The sequence below is a fragment of the Gobius niger genome (genome assembly GCF_951799975.1).
Source record: "Gobius niger genome assembly, chromosome: 9".
Lineage (NCBI taxonomy): Eukaryota > Metazoa > Chordata > Actinopteri > Gobiiformes > Gobiidae > Gobius > Gobius niger.
Window position 1 is genome coordinate 1,639,774 of NC_136860.1, and position 24,773 is coordinate 1,664,546.

General features: G+C 45.4%; 1 protein-coding gene across 1 annotated transcript in view; it reads left to right on the forward strand.

Annotated features, from left to right (window-relative positions):
• Positions 1-17,802: 17,802 nt before the first annotated feature.
• tmeff2a (transmembrane protein with EGF-like and two follistatin-like domains 2a) overlaps positions 17,803-24,773 on the forward strand; it is an 87,560-nt gene continuing 80,589 nt past the window's right edge. The window contains exon 1 of the mRNA XM_079563013.1: positions 17,803-18,306. Within this exon, the coding sequence (XP_079419139.1) occupies positions 18,153-18,306 (154 nt within the window). The 5' untranslated portion in view covers positions 17,803-18,152. The remainder of the gene's footprint in view (positions 18,307-24,773) is intronic.

The following is a 24,773-nucleotide window of genomic DNA, read 5'->3' on the forward strand; positions in this document are numbered from 1 at the left end:
TCCTCGTCTTTCACCCGCGCAATGATAAATCCCCGATGGGCGTGGCCTCAGCGCCATCAGGGATTTATTATTGCGCGTCTCTGATTGGTTGAATTAATGATACGTAGTGACGTGTTTATACCATAGCAGAGCGTCATTGGTTAGATCGCGTGAGCCTGTTCCTCCCGCCCCGAACACAAAACTACACATTTATGAGGCTGTTACAGCACAAGGTGAACCAGGCAGACAAAAGGACACGCCCCTTCACCTCCGCCCCCTCCCTCAGTGTAAAACACCTGTACAGACTGTCATGATTTTGCTAAACTTAAAACTTTTTATTTTTTGCAAAATTGATAGGAGGGGCGGCGCCCACCGCCCATAATGGACCAGCCGCCACTGGGGGGCAGGGGGGGCTCCCTCTGTGTCGGGTCAGGGGGGGCTCCCTCTGTGTCGGGTCAGGGGGGGCTCCCTCTGTGTCGGGTCAGGGGAGGCTCCCTCTGTGTCGGGTCAGGGGGGGCTCCCTCTGTGTCGGGTCAGGGGAGGCTCCCTCTGTGTCGGGTCAGGGGGGGCTCCCTCTGTGTCGGGTCAGGGGGGGCTCCCTCTGTGTCGGGTCAGGGGGGGCTCCCTCTGTGTCGGGTCAGGGGGGGCTCCCTCTGTGTCGGGTCAGGGGAGGCTCCCTCTGTGTCGGGTCAGGGGGGGCTCCCTCTGTGTCGGGTCAGGTGGGGCTCCCTCTGTGTCGGGTCAGGTGGGGCTCCCTCTGTGTCGGGTCAGGTGGGGCTCCCTCTGTGTCGGGTCAGGTGGGGCTCCCTCTGTGTCGGGTCAGGTGGGGCTCCCTCTGTGTCGGGTCAGGTGGGGCTCCCTCTGTGTCGGGTCAGGTGGGGCTCCCTCTGTGTCGGGTCAGGGGAGGCTCCCTCTGTGTCGGGTCAGGGGGGGCTCCCTCTGTGTCGGGTCAGGTGGGGCTCCCTCTGTGTCGGGTCAGGGGAGGCTCCCTCTGTGTCGGGTCAGGGGGGGCTCCCTCTGTGTCGGGTCAGGGGGGGCTCCCCCAGAAAATAAACCTGAACATTCCAAACAGGGAAACACGGAAAATGTTAAATTCAGAGATGTCGATTTGAAACTCCAGCTGTCGATTACTGACAGAAGTACAAGTACAAGTACAACGCAATACACGTATTACAAGTTTTCTGTCATGAGGTTTTACTGTGTGGAGTTTGCATGTTCTCCCCATGTCTAAGTTATTTCCAATAAAAAGGCTGAGGCCTCATTGCTCTTCAGTCACAGACTGAGAAGTGAAGAAGGAAGTCATGGAGATTCTGCTTCAGACAGAACTTCAGACTTCTGATGCATGCAACAATAAAAGACTGAAATTCAAGGATTCCTTCATAATAAGTGTGAAAAATCCTGTATATAATTAAAATATGAGTTAATTATTAATGACTCTCATTAAAACAAACCCTTGTCATTTGTATCTGCTGTAGAGTCATGTTTGTCCCAGTTCCTCTGAGTCGTGGTGCAGCAGGACTGATGTGGACAGATGTTACTGAAGATACAGCTGAAGTCTGAAGTTCTGTCTAAAGCAGAAGCTCCATGACTTCCTTCTTCACTTCTCAGTCTGTGCCTGAAGAGCAATGAGGCCTCAGCCTTTTTACTGCAAACAAAGAGCTCACTGTATTTAGCCTCATGTTCCTGTCACTCATGTCTGACCTAAAGTCTGACTCTGGAGAAAGTCAGTTCACATTTACACTGAGGACGTTGGAGAGCGCCCCCTGGTGTCCAAGTGCGTCCAAATGCCCGGACCCTCAGGGTAACCTGAGGGTTCAAGAAAAAAAATAGGAGGTATAGGTATACATAGGTGTAGGAGGTAGAGCCTCCCTAAGTTGATATTTGTATTTGACCTTTCAGTGACCCAGGGGGTGATTAGTTTGGTGCCTCCCATGATGCTTCAGGATCAATTTTATTTTAGTTTAGGGTTTCTGATTTATGTAACCATGGATACGGTTCAGTTAAATTGATCCCGGAGCCTCGGGATGGAAACTGAAGGTGATGTCATTCCAAACTCAGTCCGTCCTCTGCCGCCTGTGAACGGTCACCTTCAGCAGAGCCACATCTGGGACAGCACATCTGGGACAGGACGCACGGCTATTTTTACAATCCGCTCCCTGCGCCTCCATGGGCGACTTTGTAGAGCTCGGAACTACAGCGTTTGTAGAACTCGGAACTACAGCGTTTACAGTCAGAGACACATCAGTCCTACATCAGTCCTACATCAGTCCTACATCAGTCCTACATCAGTCCTACATTAGACCTACATCAGTCCTACATCACTCCTACATCACTCCTACATCAGTCCTACATCAGTCAACATTAGACCTACATCAGTCCTACATTAGACCTACATCAGTCAACATTAGACCTACATCAGTCCTACATCAGTCCTACATCAGTCCTACATTAGACCTACATCAGTCAACATTAGACCTACATCAGTCCTACATCACTCCTACATCAGTCCTACATCAGTCCTACATCAGTCAACATTAGACCTACATCAGTCCTACATCAGACCTACATCAGTCCTACATTAGACCTACACCACTCCTACATCAGTCCTACATCAGTCCTACATCAGTCCTACATCAGTCAACATTAGACCTACATCAGTCCTGCATCAGTCCTACATCAGTCCTACATCAGTCCTACATCAGTCAACATTAGACCTACATCAGTCCTGCATCAGTCCTACATCAGTCCTACATCAGTCCTACATCAGTCCTACATTAGACCTACATCAGTCCTGCATTAGACCTACATCAGTCCTGCATCAGTCCTACATCAGTCCTACATTAGACCTATATCAGTCCTACATTAGACCTACATCAGTCCTACATTAGACCTACATCAGTCCTGCATCAGTCCTACATCAGTCCTACATTAGACCTATATCAGTCCTACATTAGACCTACATCAGTCCTGCATTAGACCTACATCAGTCCTGCATCAGTCCTACATCAGTCCTACATCAGTCCTACATCACTCCTACATCAGTCAACATTAGACCTACATCAGTCCTGCATCAGTCCTACATCAGTCCTACATTAGACCTACATTAGACCTACATTAGACCTACAACAGACCTACATCAGTCCTACATCAGTCCTACATCAGTCCTACATCAGTCCTACATTAGACCTACATTAGACCTACATCAGTCCTGCATCAGTCCTACATCAGTCCTACATCAGTCCTACATTAGACCTACATTAGACCTACAACAGACCTACATCAGTCCTACATCAGTCCTGCATCAGTCCTGCATCAGTCCTGCATCAGTCCTGCATCAGTCCTACATTAGACCTACATCAGTCCTACATTAGACCTACATCAGTCCTACATCACTCCTACATCAGTCCTACATCATTCCTACATCAGTCCTGTATCAGTCCTGTATCAGTCCTGTATCAGTCCTACATCAGTCCTACATTAGACCTACATCAGTCCTACATCACTCCTACATCAGTCCTACATCACTCCTACATCACTCCTACATCAGTCCTGTATCAGTCCTACATCAGTCCTACATTAGACCTACATCAGTCCTACATCACTCCTACATCAGTCCTACATCACTCCTACATCACTCCTACATCAGTCCTGTATCAGTCCTGTATCAGTCCTGTATCAGTCCTGCATCAGTCCTGCATCAGTCCTACATTAGACCTACATCAGTCCTGCATCAGTCCTACATTAGACCTACATCAGTCCTACATTAGACCTACATTAGTCCTACATTAGACCTACATTAGTCCTACATTAGACCTACATCAGTCCTGCATCAGTCCTGTATCAGTCCTACATCAGTCCTGCATCAGTCCTGCATCAGTCCTACATTAGACCTACATCAGTCCTACATTAGACCTACATTAGTCCTACATTAGACCTACATCAGTCCTACATCAGTCCTACATTAGACCTTCATCAGTCCTACATTAGTCCTACATTAGTCCTACATTAGACCTACATTAGTCCTAAATTAGACCTACATCAGTCCAAAATCAGTCCTACATTAGACCTACATCAGTTCTACATTAGTCCTACATTAGACCTACATTAGTCCTAAATTAGTCCTACATTAGACCTACATCAGTCCTACATTAGACCTACATTAGTCCTAAATTAGTCCTACATTAGACCTACATTAGTCCTAAATTAGACCTACATCAGTCCAAAATCAGTCCTACATTAGACCTACATTAGACCTACATTAGTCCTAAATTAGTCCTACATTAGACCTACATTAGTCCTACATTAGACCTACATTAGTCCTAAATTAGTCCTACATCAGTCCTACATTAGTCCTAAATTAGTCCTACATTAGTCCTAAATTAGTCCTACATTAGACCTACATTAGTCCTAAATTAGTCCTACATTAGACCTACATTAGTCCTAAACTAGTCCTACATCAGTCCTACATTAGACCTACATCAGTCCTACATTAGACCTACATTAGACCTACATCAGTCCTACATTAGACCTACATTAGACCTACATTAGTCCTACATTAGACCTACATCAGTCCTACATCAGTCCTACATTAGACCTACATTAGACCTACATCAGTCCTACATCAGTCCTACATCAGTCCTACATTAGACCTACATTAGACCTACATTAGTCCTACATTAGAGCTACATCAGTCCTACATCAGTCCTACATCAGTCCTACATTAGACCTACATTAGACCTACATCAGTCCTACATTAGACCTACATTAGACCTACATCAGTCCTACATTAGACCTACATTAGACCTACATCAGTCCTACATTAGACCTACATTAGACCTACATCAGTCCTACATCAGACCTACATTAGACCTACATCAGTCCTACATCAGTCCTACATTAGACCTACATTAGACCTACATCAGTCCTACATCAGACCTACATTAGACCTACATTAGACCTACATCAGTCCTACATCAGTCCTACATCAGACCTACATTAGTCCTACATTAGACCTACATCAGTCCTACATCAGTCCTACATCAGTCCTACGTTAGTCCTACATTAGACCTACATCAGTCCTACATCAGTCCTACATCACTCCTACATCAGTCCTGCATTAGACCTACATCAGTCCTACATCAGTCCTACATCAGTCCTACATCAGTCCTACATTAGACCTACATCAGTCCTACATCAGTCCTACATCAGTCCTACATCAGTCCTGCATTAGACCTACATCAGTCCTACATCAGTCCTACATCAGTCCTACATTAGTCCTACATTAGACCTACATCAGTCCTGCATCAGTCCTACATTAGACCTACATCAGTCCTACATCAGTCCTACATCACTCCTACATCAGTCCTACATCACTCCTACATCAGTCCTACATCACTCCTACATCAGTCCTCCATCAGTCCTACATTAGACCTACATCAGTCCTGCATCAGTCCTCCATTAGACCTACATCAGTCCTACATTAGACCTACATCAGTCCTACATTAGACCTACATCAGTCCTGCATCAGTCCTACATCAGTCCTACATCAGTCCTACATTAGTCCTACATTAGTCCTACATTAGACCTACATCAGTCCTACATTAGTCCTACATTAGACCTACATCAGTCCTACATTAGTCCTACATTAGACCTACATTAGACCTACATTAGTCCTACATTAGACCTACATCAGTCCTACATTAGTCCTACATTAGATCTACATCAGTCCTGCATTAGTCCTACATTAGACCTACATTAGACCTACATCAGTCCTCCATTAGACCTACATCAGTCCTACATTAGTCCTACATTAGACCTACATCAGTCCTACATTAGTCCTACATTAGACCTACATTAGACCTACATCAGTCCTCCATTAGACCTACATCAGTCCTACATTAGTCCTACATTAGACCTACATCAGTCCTACATTAGTCCTACATTAGACCTACATTAGACCTACATCAGTCCTACATTAGACCTACATCAGTCCTACATTAGACCTACATCAGTCCTGCATCAGTCCTACATCAGTCCTACATCACTCCTACATCACTCCTACATCAGTCCTACATTAGTCCTACATTAGTCCTACATTAGACCTACATCAGTCCTACATTAGTCCTACATTAGACCTACATCAGTCCTGCATCAGTCCTACATTAGACCTACATTAGACCTACATCAGTCCTACATCAGTCCTACATCAGTCCTACATTAGTCCTACATCAGTCCTGCATAGAACCTATCTCTCTCCTTCTTCTGGCATTTCACAACAGAAATAAATGTTCAAAATACAATTGAAAAGTTAATTAAAAGTTAATTCTGTTTTCATGTCAGACAGTGAGAAATAACTGTACTGACTGAACTGAAAGGTCAAATACAAATATCAACTTAGGGAGGCTCTACCTCCTACACCTATGTATACCTATACCTCCTATTTTTTTTCTTGAACCCTCAGGTTACCCTGAGGGTCCGGGCATTTGGACGCACTTGGACACCAGGGGGCGCTCTCCAACGTCCTCAGTGTAAATGTGAACTGACTTTCTCCAGAGTCAGACTTTAGGTCAGACATGAGTGACAGGAACATGAGGCTAAATACAGTGAGCTCTTTGTTTGCAGTAAAAAGGCTGAGGCCTCATTGCTCTTCAGTCACAGACTGAGAAGTGAAGAAGGAAGTCATGGAGATTCTGCTTCAGACAGAACTTCAGACTTCTGATGCATGCAACAATAAAAGACTGAAATTCAAGGATTCCTTCATAATAAGTGTGAAAAATCCTGTATATAATTAAAATATGAGTTAATTATTAATGACTCTCATTAAAACAAACCCTTGTCATTTGTATCTGCTGTAGAGTCATGTTTGTCCCAGTTCCTCTGAGACGTGGTGCAGCAGGACTGATGTGGACAGATGTTACTGAAGATACAGCTGAAGTCTGAAGTTCTGTCTAAAGCAGAAGCTCCATGACTTCCTTCTTCACTTCTCAGTCTGTGCCTGAAGAGCAATGAGGCCTCAGCCTTTTTACTGCAAACAAAGAGCTCACTGTATTTAGCCTCATGTTCCTGTCACTCATGTCTGACCTAAAGTCTGACTCTGGAGAAAGTCAGTTCACATTTACACTGAGGACGTTGGAGAGCGCCCCCTGGTGTCCAAGTGCGTCCAAATGCCCGGACCCTCAGGGTAACCTGAGGGTTCAAGAAAAAAAATAGGAGGTATAGGTATACATAGGTGTAGGAGGTAGAGCCTCCCTAAGTTGATATTTGTATTTGACCTTTCAGTGACCCAGGGGGTGATTAGTTTGGTGCCTCCCATGATGCTTCAGGATCAATTTTATTTTAGTTTAGGGTTTCTGATTTATGTAACCATGGATACGGTTCAGTTAAATTGATCCCGGAGCCTCGGGATGGAAACTGAAGGTGATGTCATTCCAAACTCAGTCCGTCCTCTGCCGCCTGTGAACGGTCACCTTCAGCAGAGCCACATCTGGGACAGCACATCTGGGACAGGACGCACGGCTATTTTTACAATCCGCTCCCTGCGCCTCCATGGGCGACTTTGTAGAGCTCGGAACTACAGCGTTTGTAGAACTCGGAACTACAGCGTTTACAGTCAGAGACACATCAGTCCTACATCAGTCCTACATCAGTCCTACATCAGTCCTACATCAGTCCTACATTAGACCTACATCAGTCCTACATCACTCCTACATCACTCCTACATCAGTCCTACATCAGTCAACATTAGACCTACATCAGTCCTACATTAGACCTACATCAGTCAACATTAGACCTACATCAGTCCTACATCAGTCCTACATCAGTCCTACATTAGACCTACATCAGTCAACATTAGACCTACATCAGTCCTACATCACTCCTACATCAGTCCTACATCAGTCCTACATCAGTCAACATTAGACCTACATCAGTCCTACATCAGACCTACATCAGTCCTACATTAGACCTACACCACTCCTACATCAGTCCTACATCAGTCCTACATCAGTCCTACATCAGTCAACATTAGACCTACATCAGTCCTGCATCAGTCCTACATCAGTCCTACATCAGTCCTACATCAGTCAACATTAGACCTACATCAGTCCTGCATCAGTCCTACATCAGTCCTACATCAGTCCTACATCAGTCCTACATTAGACCTACATCAGTCCTGCATTAGACCTACATCAGTCCTGCATCAGTCCTACATCAGTCCTACATTAGACCTATATCAGTCCTACATTAGACCTACATCAGTCCTACATTAGACCTACATCAGTCCTGCATCAGTCCTACATCAGTCCTACATTAGACCTATATCAGTCCTACATTAGACCTACATCAGTCCTGCATTAGACCTACATCAGTCCTGCATCAGTCCTACATCAGTCCTACATCAGTCCTACATCACTCCTACATCAGTCAACATTAGACCTACATCAGTCCTGCATCAGTCCTACATCAGTCCTACATTAGACCTACATTAGACCTACATTAGACCTACAACAGACCTACATCAGTCCTACATCAGTCCTACATCAGTCCTACATCAGTCCTACATTAGACCTACATTAGACCTACATCAGTCCTGCATCAGTCCTACATCAGTCCTACATCAGTCCTACATTAGACCTACATTAGACCTACAACAGACCTACATCAGTCCTACATCAGTCCTGCATCAGTCCTGCATCAGTCCTGCATCAGTCCTGCATCAGTCCTACATTAGACCTACATCAGTCCTACATTAGACCTACATCAGTCCTACATCACTCCTACATCAGTCCTACATCATTCCTACATCAGTCCTGTATCAGTCCTGTATCAGTCCTGTATCAGTCCTACATCAGTCCTACATTAGACCTACATCAGTCCTACATCACTCCTACATCAGTCCTACATCACTCCTACATCACTCCTACATCAGTCCTGTATCAGTCCTGTATCAGTCCTACATCAGTCCTACATTAGACCTACATCAGTCCTACATCACTCCTACATCAGTCCTACATCACTCCTACATCAGTCCTGTATCAGTCCTGTATCAGTCCTACATCAGTCCTACATTAGACCTACATCAGTCCTACATCACTCCTACATCAGTCCTACATCACTCCTACATCACTCCTACATCAGTCCTGTATCAGTCCTGTATCAGTCCTGTATCAGTCCTGCATCAGTCCTGCATCAGTCCTACATTAGACCTACATCAGTCCTACATTAGACCTACATTAGTCCTACATTAGACCTACATTAGTCCTACATTAGACCTACATCAGTCCTGCATCAGTCCTGTATCAGTCCTACATCAGTCCTGCATCAGTCCTGCATCAGTCCTACATTAGACCTACATCAGTCCTACATTAGACCTACATTAGTCCTACATTAGACCTACATCAGTCCTACATCAGTCCTACATTAGACCTTCATCAGTCCTACATTAGTCCTACATTAGTCCTACATTAGACCTACATTAGTCCTAAATTAGACCTACATCAGTCCAAAATCAGTCCTACATTAGACCTACATCAGTTCTACATTAGTCCTACATTAGACCTACATTAGTCCTAAATTAGTCCTACATTAGACCTACATCAGTCCTACATTAGACCTACATTAGTCCTAAATTAGTCCTACATTAGACCTACATTAGTCCTAAATTAGACCTACATCAGTCCAAAATCAGTCCTACATTAGACCTACATTAGACCTACATTAGTCCTAAATTAGTCCTACATTAGACCTACATTAGTCCTACATTAGACCTACATTAGTCCTAAATTAGTCCTACATCAGTCCTACATTAGTCCTAAATTAGTCCTACATTAGTCCTAAATTAGTCCTACATTAGACCTACATTAGTCCTAAATTAGTCCTACATTAGACCTACATTAGTCCTAAACTAGTCCTACATCAGTCCTACATTAGACCTACATCAGTCCTACATTAGACCTACATTAGACCTACATCAGTCCTACATTAGACCTACATTAGACCTACATTAGTCCTACATTAGACCTACATCAGTCCTACATCAGTCCTACATTAGACCTACATTAGACCTACATCAGTCCTACATCAGTCCTACATCAGTCCTACATTAGACCTACATTAGACCTACATTAGTCCTACATTAGACCTACATCAGTCCTACATCAGTCCTACATCAGTCCTACATTAGACCTACATTAGACCTACATCAGCCCTACATTAGACCTACATTAGACCTACATCAGTCCTACATTAGACCTACATTAGACCTACATCAGTCCTACATTAGACCTACATTAGACCTACATCAGTCCTACATCAGACCTACATTAGACCTACATCAGTCCTACATCAGTCCTACATTAGACCTACATTAGACCTACATCAGTCCTACATCAGACCTACATTAGTCCTACATTAGACCTACATCAGTCCTACATCACTCCTACATCAGTCCTGCATTAGACCTACATTAGACCTACATCAGTCCTACATCAGTCCTACATCAGTCCTACATCAGTCCTACATTAGACCTACATTAGACCTACATCAGTCCTACATTAGACCTACATTAGACCTACATCAGTCCTACATCAGACCTACATTAGACCTACATCAGTCCTACATCAGACCTACATTAGTCCTACATTAGACCTACATCAGTCCTACATCAGTCCTACATCAGTCCTACGTTAGTCCTACATTAGACCTACATCAGTCCTACATCAGTCCTACATCACTCCTACATCAGTCCTGCATTAGACCTACATCAGTCCTACATCAGTCCTACATCAGTCCTACATTAGACCTACATCAGTCCTACATCAGTCCTACATCAGTCCTACATCAGTCCTACATCAGTCCTGCATTAGACCTACATCAGTCCTACATCAGTCCTACATCAGTCCTACATTAGTCCTACATTAGACCTACATCAGTCCTGCATCAGTCCTACATTAGACCTACATCAGTCCTACATCAGTCCTACATCACTCCTACATCAGTCCTACATCACTCCTACATCAGTCCTACATCACTCCTACATCAGTCCTCCATCAGTCCTACATTAGACCTACATCAGTCCTGCATCAGTCCTCCATTAGACCTACATCAGTCCTACATTAGACCTACATCAGTCCTACATTAGACCTACATCAGTCCTGCATCAGTCCTACATCAGTCCTACATCAGTCCTACATTAGTCCTACATTAGACCTACATCAGTCCTACATTAGTCCTACATTAGACCTACATCAGTCCTACATTAGTCCTACATTAGACCTACATTAGACCTACATTAGTCCTACATTAGACCTACATCAGTCCTACATTAGTCCTACATTAGATCTACATCAGTCCTGCATTAGTCCTACATTAGACCTACATTAGACCTACATCAGTCCTCCATTAGACCTACATCAGTCCTACATTAGTCCTACATTAGACCTACATCAGTCCTACATTAGTCCTACATTAGACCTACATTAGACCTACATCAGTCCTCCATTAGACCTACATCAGTCCTACATTAGTCCTACATTAGACCTACATCAGTCCTACATTAGTCCTACATTAGACCTACATTAGACCTACATCAGTCCTACATTAGACCTACATCAGTCCTACATTAGACCTACATCAGTCCTGCATCAGTCCTACATCAGTCCTACATCACTCCTACATCACTCCTACATCAGTCCTACATTAGTCCTACATTAGTCCTACATTAGTCCTACATTAGACCTACATCAGTCCTACATTAGTCCTACATTAGACCTACATCAGTCCTGCATCAGTCCTACATTAGACCTACATTAGACCTACATCAGTCCTACATCAGTCCTACATCAGTCCTACATTAGTCCTACATCAGTCCTGCATAGAACCTATCTCTCTCCTTCTTCTGGCATTTCACAACAGAAATAAATGTTCAAAATACAATTGAAAAGTTAATTAAAAGTTAATTCTGTTTTCATGTCAGACAGTGAGAAATAACTGTAAATGTGTTTTTCATGAGGAGCACAAACATCTGGTTCTCACTGTGTGGTTCCGAGTTGTCGTCTGTCCGTGTGTGTTTGAAGGTAATGAGCGGATCCTGTTTCTCCGTCATCGCCGACTCGTCTGAATAAATGATGTGCTCGCGGCTGACGGCGCCCCCCGGGGGTCAGAGCCGGAGTCACGTTTCACCTCGTGTCCATCTGTCGCTCCTCATGCTCCTCATGCTCCTCGTGCTCCTCATGCTCCTCATGGTCCTCATGCTCCTCATGCTCCTCATGGTCCTCATGCTCCTCATCCTCCTCATGGTCCTCATGGTTTTAATGGTTCTAACGTGTGACGTGTGATCTCAAAACAGAAAAAAAGTTGGAGAAAATCAAAACGAAAACGGAACCGTGGGAGAAAATAGGGGGAAAATGAGGGAAAAGTTCAAAAATAAAATATGGAAAATAAATCAGGAAAAAAGTGGCAAGATTTGCTATAAAAAAAGAAAAAAAAATGTGTAAAAAAAACAAATACTGCCCTTTTTGACGTTTGACAATGTGAAGAAATTTGGAAAAAAAAACTAGGAAAATGGGGGAAAGAAACTGGTCAAAATGGGATGGGGGAAAATGTAGAAAAAAATGATACAAAAATAATAATAAAGGTAAAATGGAGAAAATATTTGGGTGAAAGTAGGTTTGAGTCTCCAGGTCTGCGAGGTCTCGAGCTGTTTGTGTGAGACGTTTCTGTGATGTCCCGCCCTGGGCATAGGTGACCCAGGCGGTCAAACATCTCGGATTTTAGAACGTAACTTTGGATCAGAAAGTGATGGAGGGGACGTCTCCGTGACCAGTGTGATGTTCTGCACAGCTCAGGAGAGCTCACAAACCAAGCTCTGCTGTTTGTAAGTGCTGATGAAGAGGTTTGAGCAGAAATACATTGATTCTTTACCTGATTAAGGATTTCCAACTTATTTCTGAACAAACAGAATCTGTCCTTTATTATGACTAAACGTACAATCCATTACAAGATTAAATATGTAAAAATAAACATGGCTTTGGTTCCATCAGGAGCAGATGGAGAACAGAACTGGAGACTTGTTTGTTCAAGAGAGTCGTCCTGATTGTTTTGATTTGTTTTTCCAGAGGAACATTTTCAGCTAATTCTAAAACCCTCCTAAAAGACTAAACTTGTCGTGAATGAGGCCCATCCTGATCATGCAGACCTGTGACTGAAACACGTGTTCTTCTGAAATGCAGAACCGTCTCCACAGATGTGTTTATTTCCGCTCGTGTTGCTCGTCATTGACTTTCACGGCGCGTCCGAGATCAGAGCAGCGGGAAATGTCAGCGCCTGAAGAGCGGCCGCCGATAATGAAATATCAGAGGAGTTTCTCAGGTACGAGGAGCGTGTGATGGAATACAGAGCAGCTCCAACGCCCTGGACCTGAGGGTTCAACGCCCTGGACCTGAGGGTTCAATGTCCTGGACCTGAGGGTTCAACACCCTGGACCTGAGGGTTCAACGCCCTGGACCTGAGGGTTCAACGCCCTGGACCTGAGGGTCCAACGCCCTGGACCTGAGGGTTCAACGCCCTGGACCTGAGGGTCCAACGCCCTGGACCTGAGGGTCCAACGCCCTGGACCTGAGGGTTCAACGCCCTGGACCTGAGGGTTCAACGCCCTGGACCTGAGGGTTCAACGCCCTGGACCTGAGGGTTCAACGTCCTGGACCTGAGGGTTTAACGTCCTGGACCTGAGGGTTTAACGTCCTGGACCTGAGGGTTCAACGCCCTGGACCTGAGGGTTCAACGTCCTGGACCTGAGGGTTTAACGTCCTGGACCTGAGGGTTCAACGCCCTGGACCTGAGGGTTCAACGCCCTGGACCTGAGGGTTTAACGCCCTGGACCTGAGGGTTCAATGCCCTGGACCTGAGGGTTTAACGCCCTGGACCTGAGGGTTCAACGTCCTGGACCTGAGGGTTCAACGTCCTGGACCTGAGGGTTCAACGTCCTGGACCTGAGGGTTCAACGCCCTGGACCTGAGGGTTCAACGCCCTGGACCTGAGGGTTTAACGCCCTGGACCTGAGGGTTCCACGCCCTGGACCTGAGGGTTTAACGTCCTGGACCTGAGGGTTCAACGCCCTGGACCTGAGGGTTCAACGCCCTGGACCTGAGGGTTTAACGCCCTGGACCTGAGGGTTTAACGCCCTGGACCTGAGGGTTTAACGCCCTGGACCTGAGGGTTCAACGTCCTGGACCTGAGGGTTTAACGTCCTGGACCTGAGGGTTCAACGCCCTGGACCTGAGGGTTCAACGCCCTGGACCTGAGGGTTTCACGCCCTGGACCTGAGGGTTTAACGCCCTGGACCTGAGGGTTCAACGCCCTGGACCTGAGGGTTCAACGCCCTGGACCTGAGGGTTCAACGCCCTGGACCTGAGGGTTCAACGCCCTGGACCTGAGGGTTTAACGCCCTGGACCTGAGGGTTTAACGCCCTGGACCTGAGGGTTTAACGCCCTGGACCTGAGGGTTTAACGCCCTGGACCTGAGGGTTTAACGCCCTGGACCTGAGGGTTCAACGCCCTGGACCTGAGGGTTCAACGCCCTGGACCTGAGGGTTCAACGCCCTGGACCATGAGGAAAACTCATTATTAGGTCAGTAGATCATGGATCACAGAGACAGAGCTGTGATGTCATCGTTTTAGTAAAAGGAAACATTGTAACAACGGAGCCACGGAAACGGCGTTTTGAGATCTTTCCTCAGGGTCACTCAGGGTCACTCGGGGTCACCTCATTGTCACAGAGCCCTGAGTGGGTCTGACTCCACATTATCAGGACTCTCCCTGCACTTTTCCGTGAACATAAACCGCACTCACATGTGGCGCTCGCCTCAGCTGAAGGTAAAAAGAGACGAGAGCAGCTCACGAGTTCTCCATCCTCCTCACGTCCTACAATGTGACGAACTACAGAGAAATGTGAGGAAATGTGTTTAAGTGTAAAATGAGCTTAAAACACATCATGATGGTAGAAAATAACTCTGTTTTTCCTTCATCCTGTGGGAAAAGTAAAGGCTCAGAAACAGAATCAGGAGGTTTTCCCGGTGGCTCAGAGAGTCTGTCCATCACAGACCGAGGCGGCTCATGTTTTATTCAGGACATGCTGCCCGGAGGCAATCTGAGAGCCGACAGCCCAATCAGTGTGACATGTCCCTGAGTGAGTCTCTGCTCTGTCGCTCTGAAGCAGCAGCTCCACGAGGTCCAGGTTCTGTCGCTATTTTGATGCTTTTTTCCAAATGTGCTCGGTTAAGGCGGGGGTTAAGAGGTTAAAGAGCCTTTGTATCTGCCCCGTGGCGCCCCCTGCAGCTCACACTCCGACACGGCGCCCCCTGCAGGTCACACTCCTCGTCGTGGGCTCAGAACTCGTGACCCGAGCAGGAAAACCCCGCCTCTGTTTCCGCATCAGTTTGTGAAGTTATTTTTACAAACTCGTCTTAAACGGATCAGAGTCTGAGGACAAAGAGCGCCCTGTGTCCGAGTCACATGACCACACGAGTCTCTGTGAGGCTCTCAAACCGTCGTCTGATCCAGGGTCTGCACAGCGCCACCTGCTGCTCACAGAGTCAGCTTCATGAACAGAAAAGCTTCATCTCACCTGGACCGAGGAGCTGGAACTGTTTACTTTCAAAGTTCACACTCCAGGTTCAAGGTTTTCTGTGTTTGAACGATTTGATCTGAGGACATGTCTCCAGTGAAGGTGGAGATCTGATCTAATCATTCTTCTCCTGATCCAAAATGTTCTCCGGAGACTAAGGGTTCAGAAGGCTCGCCTCCACCTTCAGAAGAAACCGAGGTCCTCCTGGGTGAGCAAGCCTGTGGTGGCCTCTGCTCTGCACTGCGCTGCCGTGTGCTGGGCCCCGGGCCAGCTCCGTCCTGTGCCACCCCCTGGGGGACAGGAGGGTGTGTTAGCCAAGCTCACCTCCATCATGGACAACACCTCCCACCCACTGCAGAGGAGCTAAGCAGCTCTTTCAGCGGCAGGTCCTTCATCCCCACTGCTGTCACACTGAACAACCAGACTGTAAAGCAGGGGCGGTTTGTTTGGCGGAGGGAGGGGCTGACCCCCCCCTAAGTAAAGCATCACTTTGCCAGTTGTACTTTATACATGACATGAGTGGGTGTTTTGCTGAGAAATGTAAAGGAATTGACTGTTTGTTAAACATTTTTGAGCACTTTAACCTCTTAACTCCCGCCTGAACCGAGACAATCTTTTTCCTCACGTCATCAGATTTTTTTTCCATCATTTTTTTGTTGGATATTCAAATCATTTTTGTATTTTTTTTTGTCATTTTTGTCATTTTTTAGTCCATTTTTTTTTCAATTTCTTGTGACATTTTTGTGACATTTTTGCCACTTTTTCATCAATTTTTCGTCACTTTTTTGTCACATTTCCATCATTGTTTTCGTCTCAGTTTTGTCGCTATTTTCACAGCTTTTTCCCAGAAGCTTTTGGATTGGGGTAAAGCCAAACTGGAGAAAATGTGCTCGGTTCAGGTGGGAGTTAAGGGGTGAACCGCTTGCCCTCTGCCTTTTTTTCTCCACATTTTTGTCATGTTTTTTAGAATATTATTTATATATTAATTGGTTGAGTTTTCTGTTATTTTGTCGTGTTTTTGTTGCTTTTTCATCTTTTTTTCCCGTTGCCTTTTTGTCTTGGTTTCGCCACATTTTGTCGCTCTTTTGTTGAAAAACGTCACATTTTTGTTGCGTTTTCACTTCCTTTTCTACATTGTATAGTCTGCTCTAATTCTACTTTTCACTCATTGTACATAAGACGCCTCTGTTCACTGTTTCACTGTTTCACTGTTTCACTGTTTCACTGTTTCACTGTTTCACTGTTTCACTGTTTCACTGTTTCACTGTTTCACTGTTTCACTGTGTAACTGTGTAACTGTGTAACTGTGTAACTGTTTCACTGCTCAGCCTGAGTGTTGCTTGAGCGCTGATGTGACAGTGTCTCCATTGTGAGATCAATAAGGGATTATCTTATCTTAGTTATGGGGGTGAGGGGGGAGGGGGGGGAGGGAGAGTCAGGAAGAATCATTCAATTAAAGATGCAAGCGCTGCCCCGGAAAACGAGGGTCTTTAATCTGCGGCTCTGAATCTGTACAGCACTCCAGTCTGCAGCTTCAGAGAGAGAGAGGGAGGGAGGGGGGAGAGAGACAGGGAGGGAGGGGGGAGAGAGAGCGAGGGGAGAGAGGGGAGAGAGAGAGAGAGAGGGAGAGGGGAGAGAGAGGGAGGGGAAAGAGGAGAGAGAGAGGGAGAGAGAGGGGGAGAGAGCGAGAGTGAGGAGAGAAAGGATAGAGAGAGAGAGAGAGAGGGGAAAGAGGAGAGAGGGAGAGAGAGGAGAGAGAGAGGAGAGAGGGAGGGGGGAGAGAGAGGAGAGAGAGGAGAGAGAGGGAGGGGAAAGAGGAGAGAGAGAGGGAGAGAGAGAGAGTGAGGAGAGAAAGGATAGAGAGAGAGAGAGAGAGGAGAGAAAGGATAGAGAGAGAGAGAGAGGAGAGAGAGGAGAGAGAGGGAGGGGAAAGAGGAGAGAGAGAGGGAGAGAGAGAGAGGAGAGAGAGGGAGGGGAAAGAGGAGAGAGAGAGGGAGAGAGAGAGAGGAGAGAGAGGGGAGAGAGGGAGGGGGAGAGAGCGAGAGTGAGGAGAGAAAGGATAGAGAGAGAGAGAGAGAGGAGAGAGAGGAGAGAGAGGAGAGAGAGGGAGGGGAAAGAGGAGAGAGAGAGGGAGAGAGAGAGAGTGAGGAGAGAAAGGATAGAGAGAGAGAGAGAGAGGAGAGAGAGGAGAGAGAGAGGAGAGAGAGCGAGAGTGAGAGGGAGGAGACAGAGCTCGAGCGCATCGCGGACTCAGTGACGGAGCGACGCCGCTGCCGCTGGACGCCTCCCGGAGGAGCCTCTGGATTTTTATCATCGCGCCGCTACGGAATACCGCCTCGAGCCCGCGCTCCTCCGCCGCCGTGTCCGCGCCTCCGTGGACCCTCCCGGTGCGATCACGCGCCTCTGCAACCGTCACGCTCGGACTCCGCGCCCGGATAACTTCTGCCGCATGGGGCTGACGGAGCGCAGCGGCCGTCCCCTGCCGTGTGTCCGCCGCCTGTGACGCCCGTGGATACAACAATAATAATAAAAGCCCGAACACCGCCTGTGCGACATGCTGCTGCCGCGCGGACGGTGGTGGGGCGGCGCGCGCGGATGGCTGTGGCTGACGCTCGTGTCGTTCTTCGCCGCGTTACCTGTGGAGCAGCTGCGCGCGTTCCCGTCCTCCCTCAGCGACTGTCAGACGCCCACGGGCTGGAACTGCTCCGGTGAGTCTCTCCCCCCCCCCCCCCCCTTCGCCCCCCTACCACCCCCCACCCCCCTTCACCTGCCGCTCGTGCTGTACATTCCGCTTCTCTCTGACCAATCAAATGACCTGAAATGTCCTCGAGACCGTCACCAAATGACCGGAGGATCGATCGCGGAATCTCACTGGTTTCAGACGCTTTGGATTAACCTCTTACCCCCCGCCTTAACCGAGGCATTTTCTCACGTTCGGCTTTACCCAAATCTAAAATCCTCCGGACTGGAGCTCACAGCCTACAGGCCGGAGTCCTCCCGCATGTGCAGTGTCTGTGTCGGCTCTCAGTCGTACAGGAGACGTCCATCTTCAATGGAGGTTCTTGAGTCATCTTCTGCACTCGGTCGCTGAAGTGTCCACAAGGTTTCATAGATGACTCAAGGACCTTCAATAAGGCTTCATTTGAAAGCTAAGACCCACAAAACGGATCTAAGCTTCTTTCATCACCAAGACGCAGCGAAAAGCCTTAAAAACACGACACAAACGCAACAAAAACGACTAAACAATGCAGAAGCTTAGATGAGTTTTGTAGGTCTTAGCTTTCAAATGAGGTTTTGCACTGGCCTAGAGGCTGTTCTCCAGGGGTAGGAGAGTTTTCTTGGTGGAGGCCGGTTTTCTTTATTGTAAACAGACCGAGGGCTGAAGCCGCTGATTATCAGCCCAAAGTAAAGCACAACACTGGAAACATTATTATCATTAATGAGATAAATGACTTAGAAGAACTTTTATTCAAGCAATTTTATGTTGAATTTGAGTCGGTTTGACCTAATCCAAGATACAAATGCTATAGATAAGATAAGATAAGATAAGATAAGATAAACCTTTATTAATCTCACAAAGGAGAAATTCACTTGTTACAGTCGGCGTTACTTCACAGTCTTATTGTACAGTCTGACAGCAGTGGGGATGAAGGCTTTGCGGTAGCGCTCCGTCCTGCACTGAGGGTGTCTCAGTCTGCCACTGAGAGAGCTGCACAGCTCTTCTACAGTCCCGTGCAGTGGGTGGGAGGTGTTGTCCATGATGGAGGTGAGCTTGGCTAACACCCTCCTGTCCCCCAGGGGACAGCCCAGGACGGAGCTGGCCCTCCTGACCAGGAGCGCCAATGGAACAAGAATAAAACCCACTTCAAATCAAAGAAATAATTGTTTTTCACTTGAAATGACACAAAATTATCTGAATTAAGAGAATAACGACTACTAGAGGTTTTATCTCATCTAAGACCAGACCAAATCTACTCAAACCTTAGATTTAATCTCTTCATTCAAGTAGATTTGTGTCATTTCTTCCTTAAAACGATTATTCTTTTTCCTTCAAATGCCAGTGTTGTCCATAATATATGACCTCATTGGGTGCACTGACAGTATTTCTCCCATTTTTCTCCCATGTAGCTCTAATAATGTTAAAAATACTCTCTGATTTGTGTGATCATGTTTCTCAAAATCATCTTGAGGGCCAGAGGTTCTGTGATGAAGGGCCGGATCTGGCCCTCGGGCCTGACGTTGCGTTGCCTTATTTTTCCACCTCTTCAGGGGCCAGTTTTGCTCCGGGCAGTTGGACGCACTTGGACACCAGGGGGCGCCCTTCCAACCTCCTCACTGTAAATGTGACTTTGTTCAGAGTGAGACTTTAGGTCAGACATGAGTGACAGTAGCATGATGTTAAATACAGTGAGCTCCTTCTTCAGGCACAGACTGAGAAGTGAAGAAGGAAGTCATGGAGATTCTGCGTTAGACAGAACTTCAGACTTGCAAATGCCTGGACCAAAACCGGCCCCTGAAGAGGTTAAAGACAAATGCAACCACTTAGATTTGGGTAAAACTGAATCCATCTCTCACTGTGTAACACATTTCATTCAAACTAAAGCTTTGATGATAAAGAAGCTAAATCGGAAACAGCCGCTTACTCAGTTTATTTGCTCTTAATTCCATCAGTTCTGGAGGCTGTTTTTGTTTCTTCTTCATGGATCTGAGATAATCCATTTACCGTGATCATCTCAGCTCCAGAGGACGAGGCTGCAGGTCTCGTGATTCCGAAGCTTCGTTACATAATATGTTTATATGAGAGAGTAAAGCAGCAGATCCTCTTCAGATCAGTTTAATAATGTTTATATGAGAGTTTAGCAGCAGATCCTCTTCAGATCAGTTTAATCATGTTTATATGTGAGAGTAAAGCAGCAGATCCTCTTCAGATCAGTTTAATCATGTTTATATGAGAGAGTAAAGCAGCAGATCCTCTTCAGATCAGTTTAATAATGTTGATACATGAGAGTAAAGCAGCAGATCCTCTTCAGATCAGTTTAATCATGTTTATATGAGAGAGTAAAGCAGCAGATCCTCTTCAGATCAGTTTAATCATGTTTATATGTGAGAGTAAAGCAGCAGATCCTCTTCAGATCAGTTTAATCATGTTCATATGTGAGAGTAAAGCAGCAGATCCTCTTCAGATCAGTTTAATAATGTTTATATGTGAGAGTAAAGCAGCAGATCCTCTTCAGATCAGTTTAATCATGTTTATATGAGAGAGTAAAGCAGCAGATCCTCTTCAGATCAGTTTAATCATGTTTATATGTGAGAGTAAAGCAGCAGATCCTCTTCAGATCAGTTTAATCATGTTTATATGAGAGAGTAAAGCAGCAGATCCTCTTCAGATCAGTTTAATCATGTTTATATGAGAGAGTAAAGCAGCAGATCCTCTTCAGATCAGTTTAATCATGTTTATACATGAGAGTAAAGCAGCAGATCCTCTTCAGATCAGTTTAATCATGTTTATATGTGAGAGTAAAGCAGCAGATCCTCTTCAGATCAGTTTAATCATGTTTATATGTGAGAGTAAAGCAGCAGATCCTCTTCAGATCAGTTTAATCATGTTTATATGAGAGAGTAAAGCAGCAGATCCTCTTCAGATCAGTTTAATCATGTTTATATGTGAGAGTAAGCAGCAGATCCTCTTCAGATCAGTTTAATCATGTTTATACATGAGAGTAAAGCAGCAGATCCTCTTCAGATCAGTTTAATCATGTTTATATGAGAGAGTAAAGCAGCAGATCCTCTTCAGATCAGTTTAATCATGTTTATATGTGAGAGTAAAGCAGCAGATCCTCTTCAGATCAGTTTAATCATGTTTATATGAGAGAGTAAAGCAGCAGATCCTCTTCAGATCAGTTTAATAATGTTTATATGTGAGAGTAAAGCAGCAGATCCTCTTCAGATCAGTTTAATAATGTTTATACATGAGAGTAAAGCAGCAGATCCTCTTCAGATCAGTTTAATCATGTTTATACATGAGAGTAAAGCAGCAGATCCTCTTCAGATCAGTTTAATCATGTTTATACGTGAGAGTAAAGCAGCAGATCCTCTTCAGATCAGTTTAATAATGTTTATACGTGAGAGTAAAGCAGCAGATCCTCTTCAGATCAGTTTAATAATGTTTATATGTGAGAGTAAAGCAGCAGATCCTCTTCAGATCAGTTTAATAATGTTTATATGAGAGAGTAAAGCAGCAGATCCTCTTCAGATCAGTTTAATCATGTTTGTATGTGAGAGTAAAGCAGCAGATCCTCTTCAGATCAGTTTAATAATGTTTATATGTGAGAGTAAAGCAGCAGATCCTCTTCAGATCAGTTTAATAATGTTTATATGTGAGAGTAAAGCAGCAGATCCTCTTCAGATCAGTTTAATCATGTTTATATGTGAGAGTAAAGCAGCAGATCCTCTTCAGATCAGTTTAATCATGTTTATATGAGAGAGTAAAGCAGCAGATCCTCTTCAGATCAGTTTAATAATGTTTATATGAGAGAGTTTCGCAGCAGATCCTCTTCAGATCAGTTTAATCATGTTTATATGAGAGAGTAAAGCAGCAGATCCTCTTCAGATCAGTTTAATCATGTTTATACATGAGAGTAAAGCAGCAGATCCTCTTCAGATCAGTTTAATCATGTTTATATGTGAGAGTAAAGCAGCAGATCCTCTTCAGATCAGTTTAATAATGTTTATACGAGAGAGTAAAGCAGCAGATCCTCTTCAGATCAGTTTAATCATGTTTATACATGAGAGTAAAGCAGCAGATCCTCTTCAGATCAGTTTAATCATGTTTATACATGAGAGTAAAGCAGCAGATCCTCTTCAGATCAGTTTAATCATGTTTATATGTGAGAGTAAAGCAGCAGATCCTCTTCAGATCAGTTTAATCATGTTTATATGTGAGAGTAAAGCAGCAGATCCTCTTCAGATCAGTTTAATCATGTTTATACATGAGAGTAAAGCAGCAGATCCTCTTCAGATCAGTTTAATAATGTTTATATGTGAGAGTAAAGCAGCAGATCCTCTTCAGATCAGTTTGATAATGTTTATATGTGAGAGTAAAGCAGCAGATCCTCTTCAGATCAGTTTAATAATGTTTATATGAGAGAGTAAAGCAGCAGATCCTCTTCAGATCAGTTTAATCATGTTTATATGTGAGAGTAAAGCAGCAGATCCTCTTCAGATCAGTTTAATCATGTTTATATGAGAGAGTAAAGCAGCAGATCCTCTTCAGATCAGTTTAATCATGTTTATATGAGAGAGTAAAGCAGCAGATCCTCTTTAGATCAGTTTAATCATGTTTATATGTGAGAGTAAAGCAGCAGATCCTCTTCAGATCAGTTTAATCATGTTTATATGAGAGAGTAAAGCAGCAGATCCTCTTCAGATCAGTTTAATCATGTTTATATGAGAGAGTAAAGCAGCAGATCCTCTTCAGATCAGTTTAATCATGTTTATATGAGAGAGTAAAGCAGCAGATCCTCTTCAGATCAGTTTAATCATGTTTATATGAGAGAGTAAAGCAGCAGATCCTCTTCAGATCAGTTTAATCATGTTTATATGTGAGAGTAAAGCAGCAGATCCTCTTCAGATCAGTTTAATCATGTTTATATGAGAGAGTAAAGCAGCAGATCCTCTTCAGATCAGTTTAATCATGTTTATATGAGAGAGTAAAGCAGCAGATCCTCTTCAGATCAGTTTAATCATGTTTATATGTGAGAGTAAAGCAGCAGATCCTCTTCAGATCAGTTTAATCATGTTTATATGAGAGAGTAAAGCAGCAGATCCTCTTCAGATCAGTTTAATCATGTTTATATGAGAGAGGAAAGCAGCAGATCCTCTTCAGATCAGTTTAATCATGTTTATATGTGAGAGTAAAGCAGCAGATCCTCTTCAGATCAGTTTGTTTTGTGGAATGTGGGTTATTGAAGCTGAGGAGACACGAGGCCTCGAGCAGAAACAGGACGAGACACAAATACATCTGAAACTGGGCCATACAGGAGAGAGGGATTCGCGGCTCTTTCGGCTGAACCGGATCCTTTAGACACGGCTCTTTCGGCTGAACCAGATCCTTTAGACACGGCTCTTTCGGCTGAACCAGATCCTTTAGACACGGCTCTTTCGGCTGAACCGGATCCTTTAGACACGGCTCTTTCGGCTGAACCAGATCCTTTAGACACGGCTCTTTCGGCTGAACCGGATCCTTCAGACACGGCTCTTTCGGCTGAACCAGATCCTTTAGACACGGCTCTTTCGGCTGAACCAGATCCTTTAGACACGGCTCTTTCTGCTGAACCAGATCCTTTAGACACGGCTCTTTCGGCTGAACCAGATCCTTTAGACACGGCTCTTTCGGCTGAACCAGATCCTTTAGACACGGCTCTTTCGGCTGAACCGGATCCTTTAGACACGGCTCTTTCGGCTGAACCAGATCCTTTAGACACGGCTCTTTCGGCTGAACCGGATCCTTCAGACACGGCTCTTTCGGCTGAACCAGATCCTTTAGACACGGCTCTTTCTGCTGAACCGGATCCTTTAGACACGGCTCTTTCGGCTGAACCAGATCCTTTAGACACGGCTCTTTCGGCTGAACCGGATCCTTTAGACACGGCTCTTTCTGCTGAACCAGATCCTTTAGACACGGCTCTTTCGGCTGAACCAGATCCTTTAGACACGGCTCTTTCGGCTGAACCGGATCCTTTAGACACGGCTCTTTCGGCTGAACCAGATCCTTTAGACACGGCTCTTTCGGCTGAACCGGATCCTTCAGACACGGCTCTTTCTGCTGAACCAGATCCTTTAGACACGGCTCTTTCGGCTGAACCGGATCCTTTAGACACGGCTCTTTCGGCTGAACCAGATCCTTTAGACACGGCTCTTTCTGCTGAACCGGATCCTTCAGACACGGCTCTTTCGGCTGAACCAGATCCTTCAGACACGGCTCTTTCGGCTGAACCAGATCCTTTAGACACGGCTCTTTCGGCTGAACCGGATCCTTCAGACACGGCTCTTTCGGCTGAACCAGATCCTTTAGACACGGCTCTTTCGGCTGAACCGGATCCTTTAGACACGGCTCTTTCTGCTGAACCAGATCCTTTAGACACGGCTCTTTCGGCTGAACCGGATCCTTTAGACA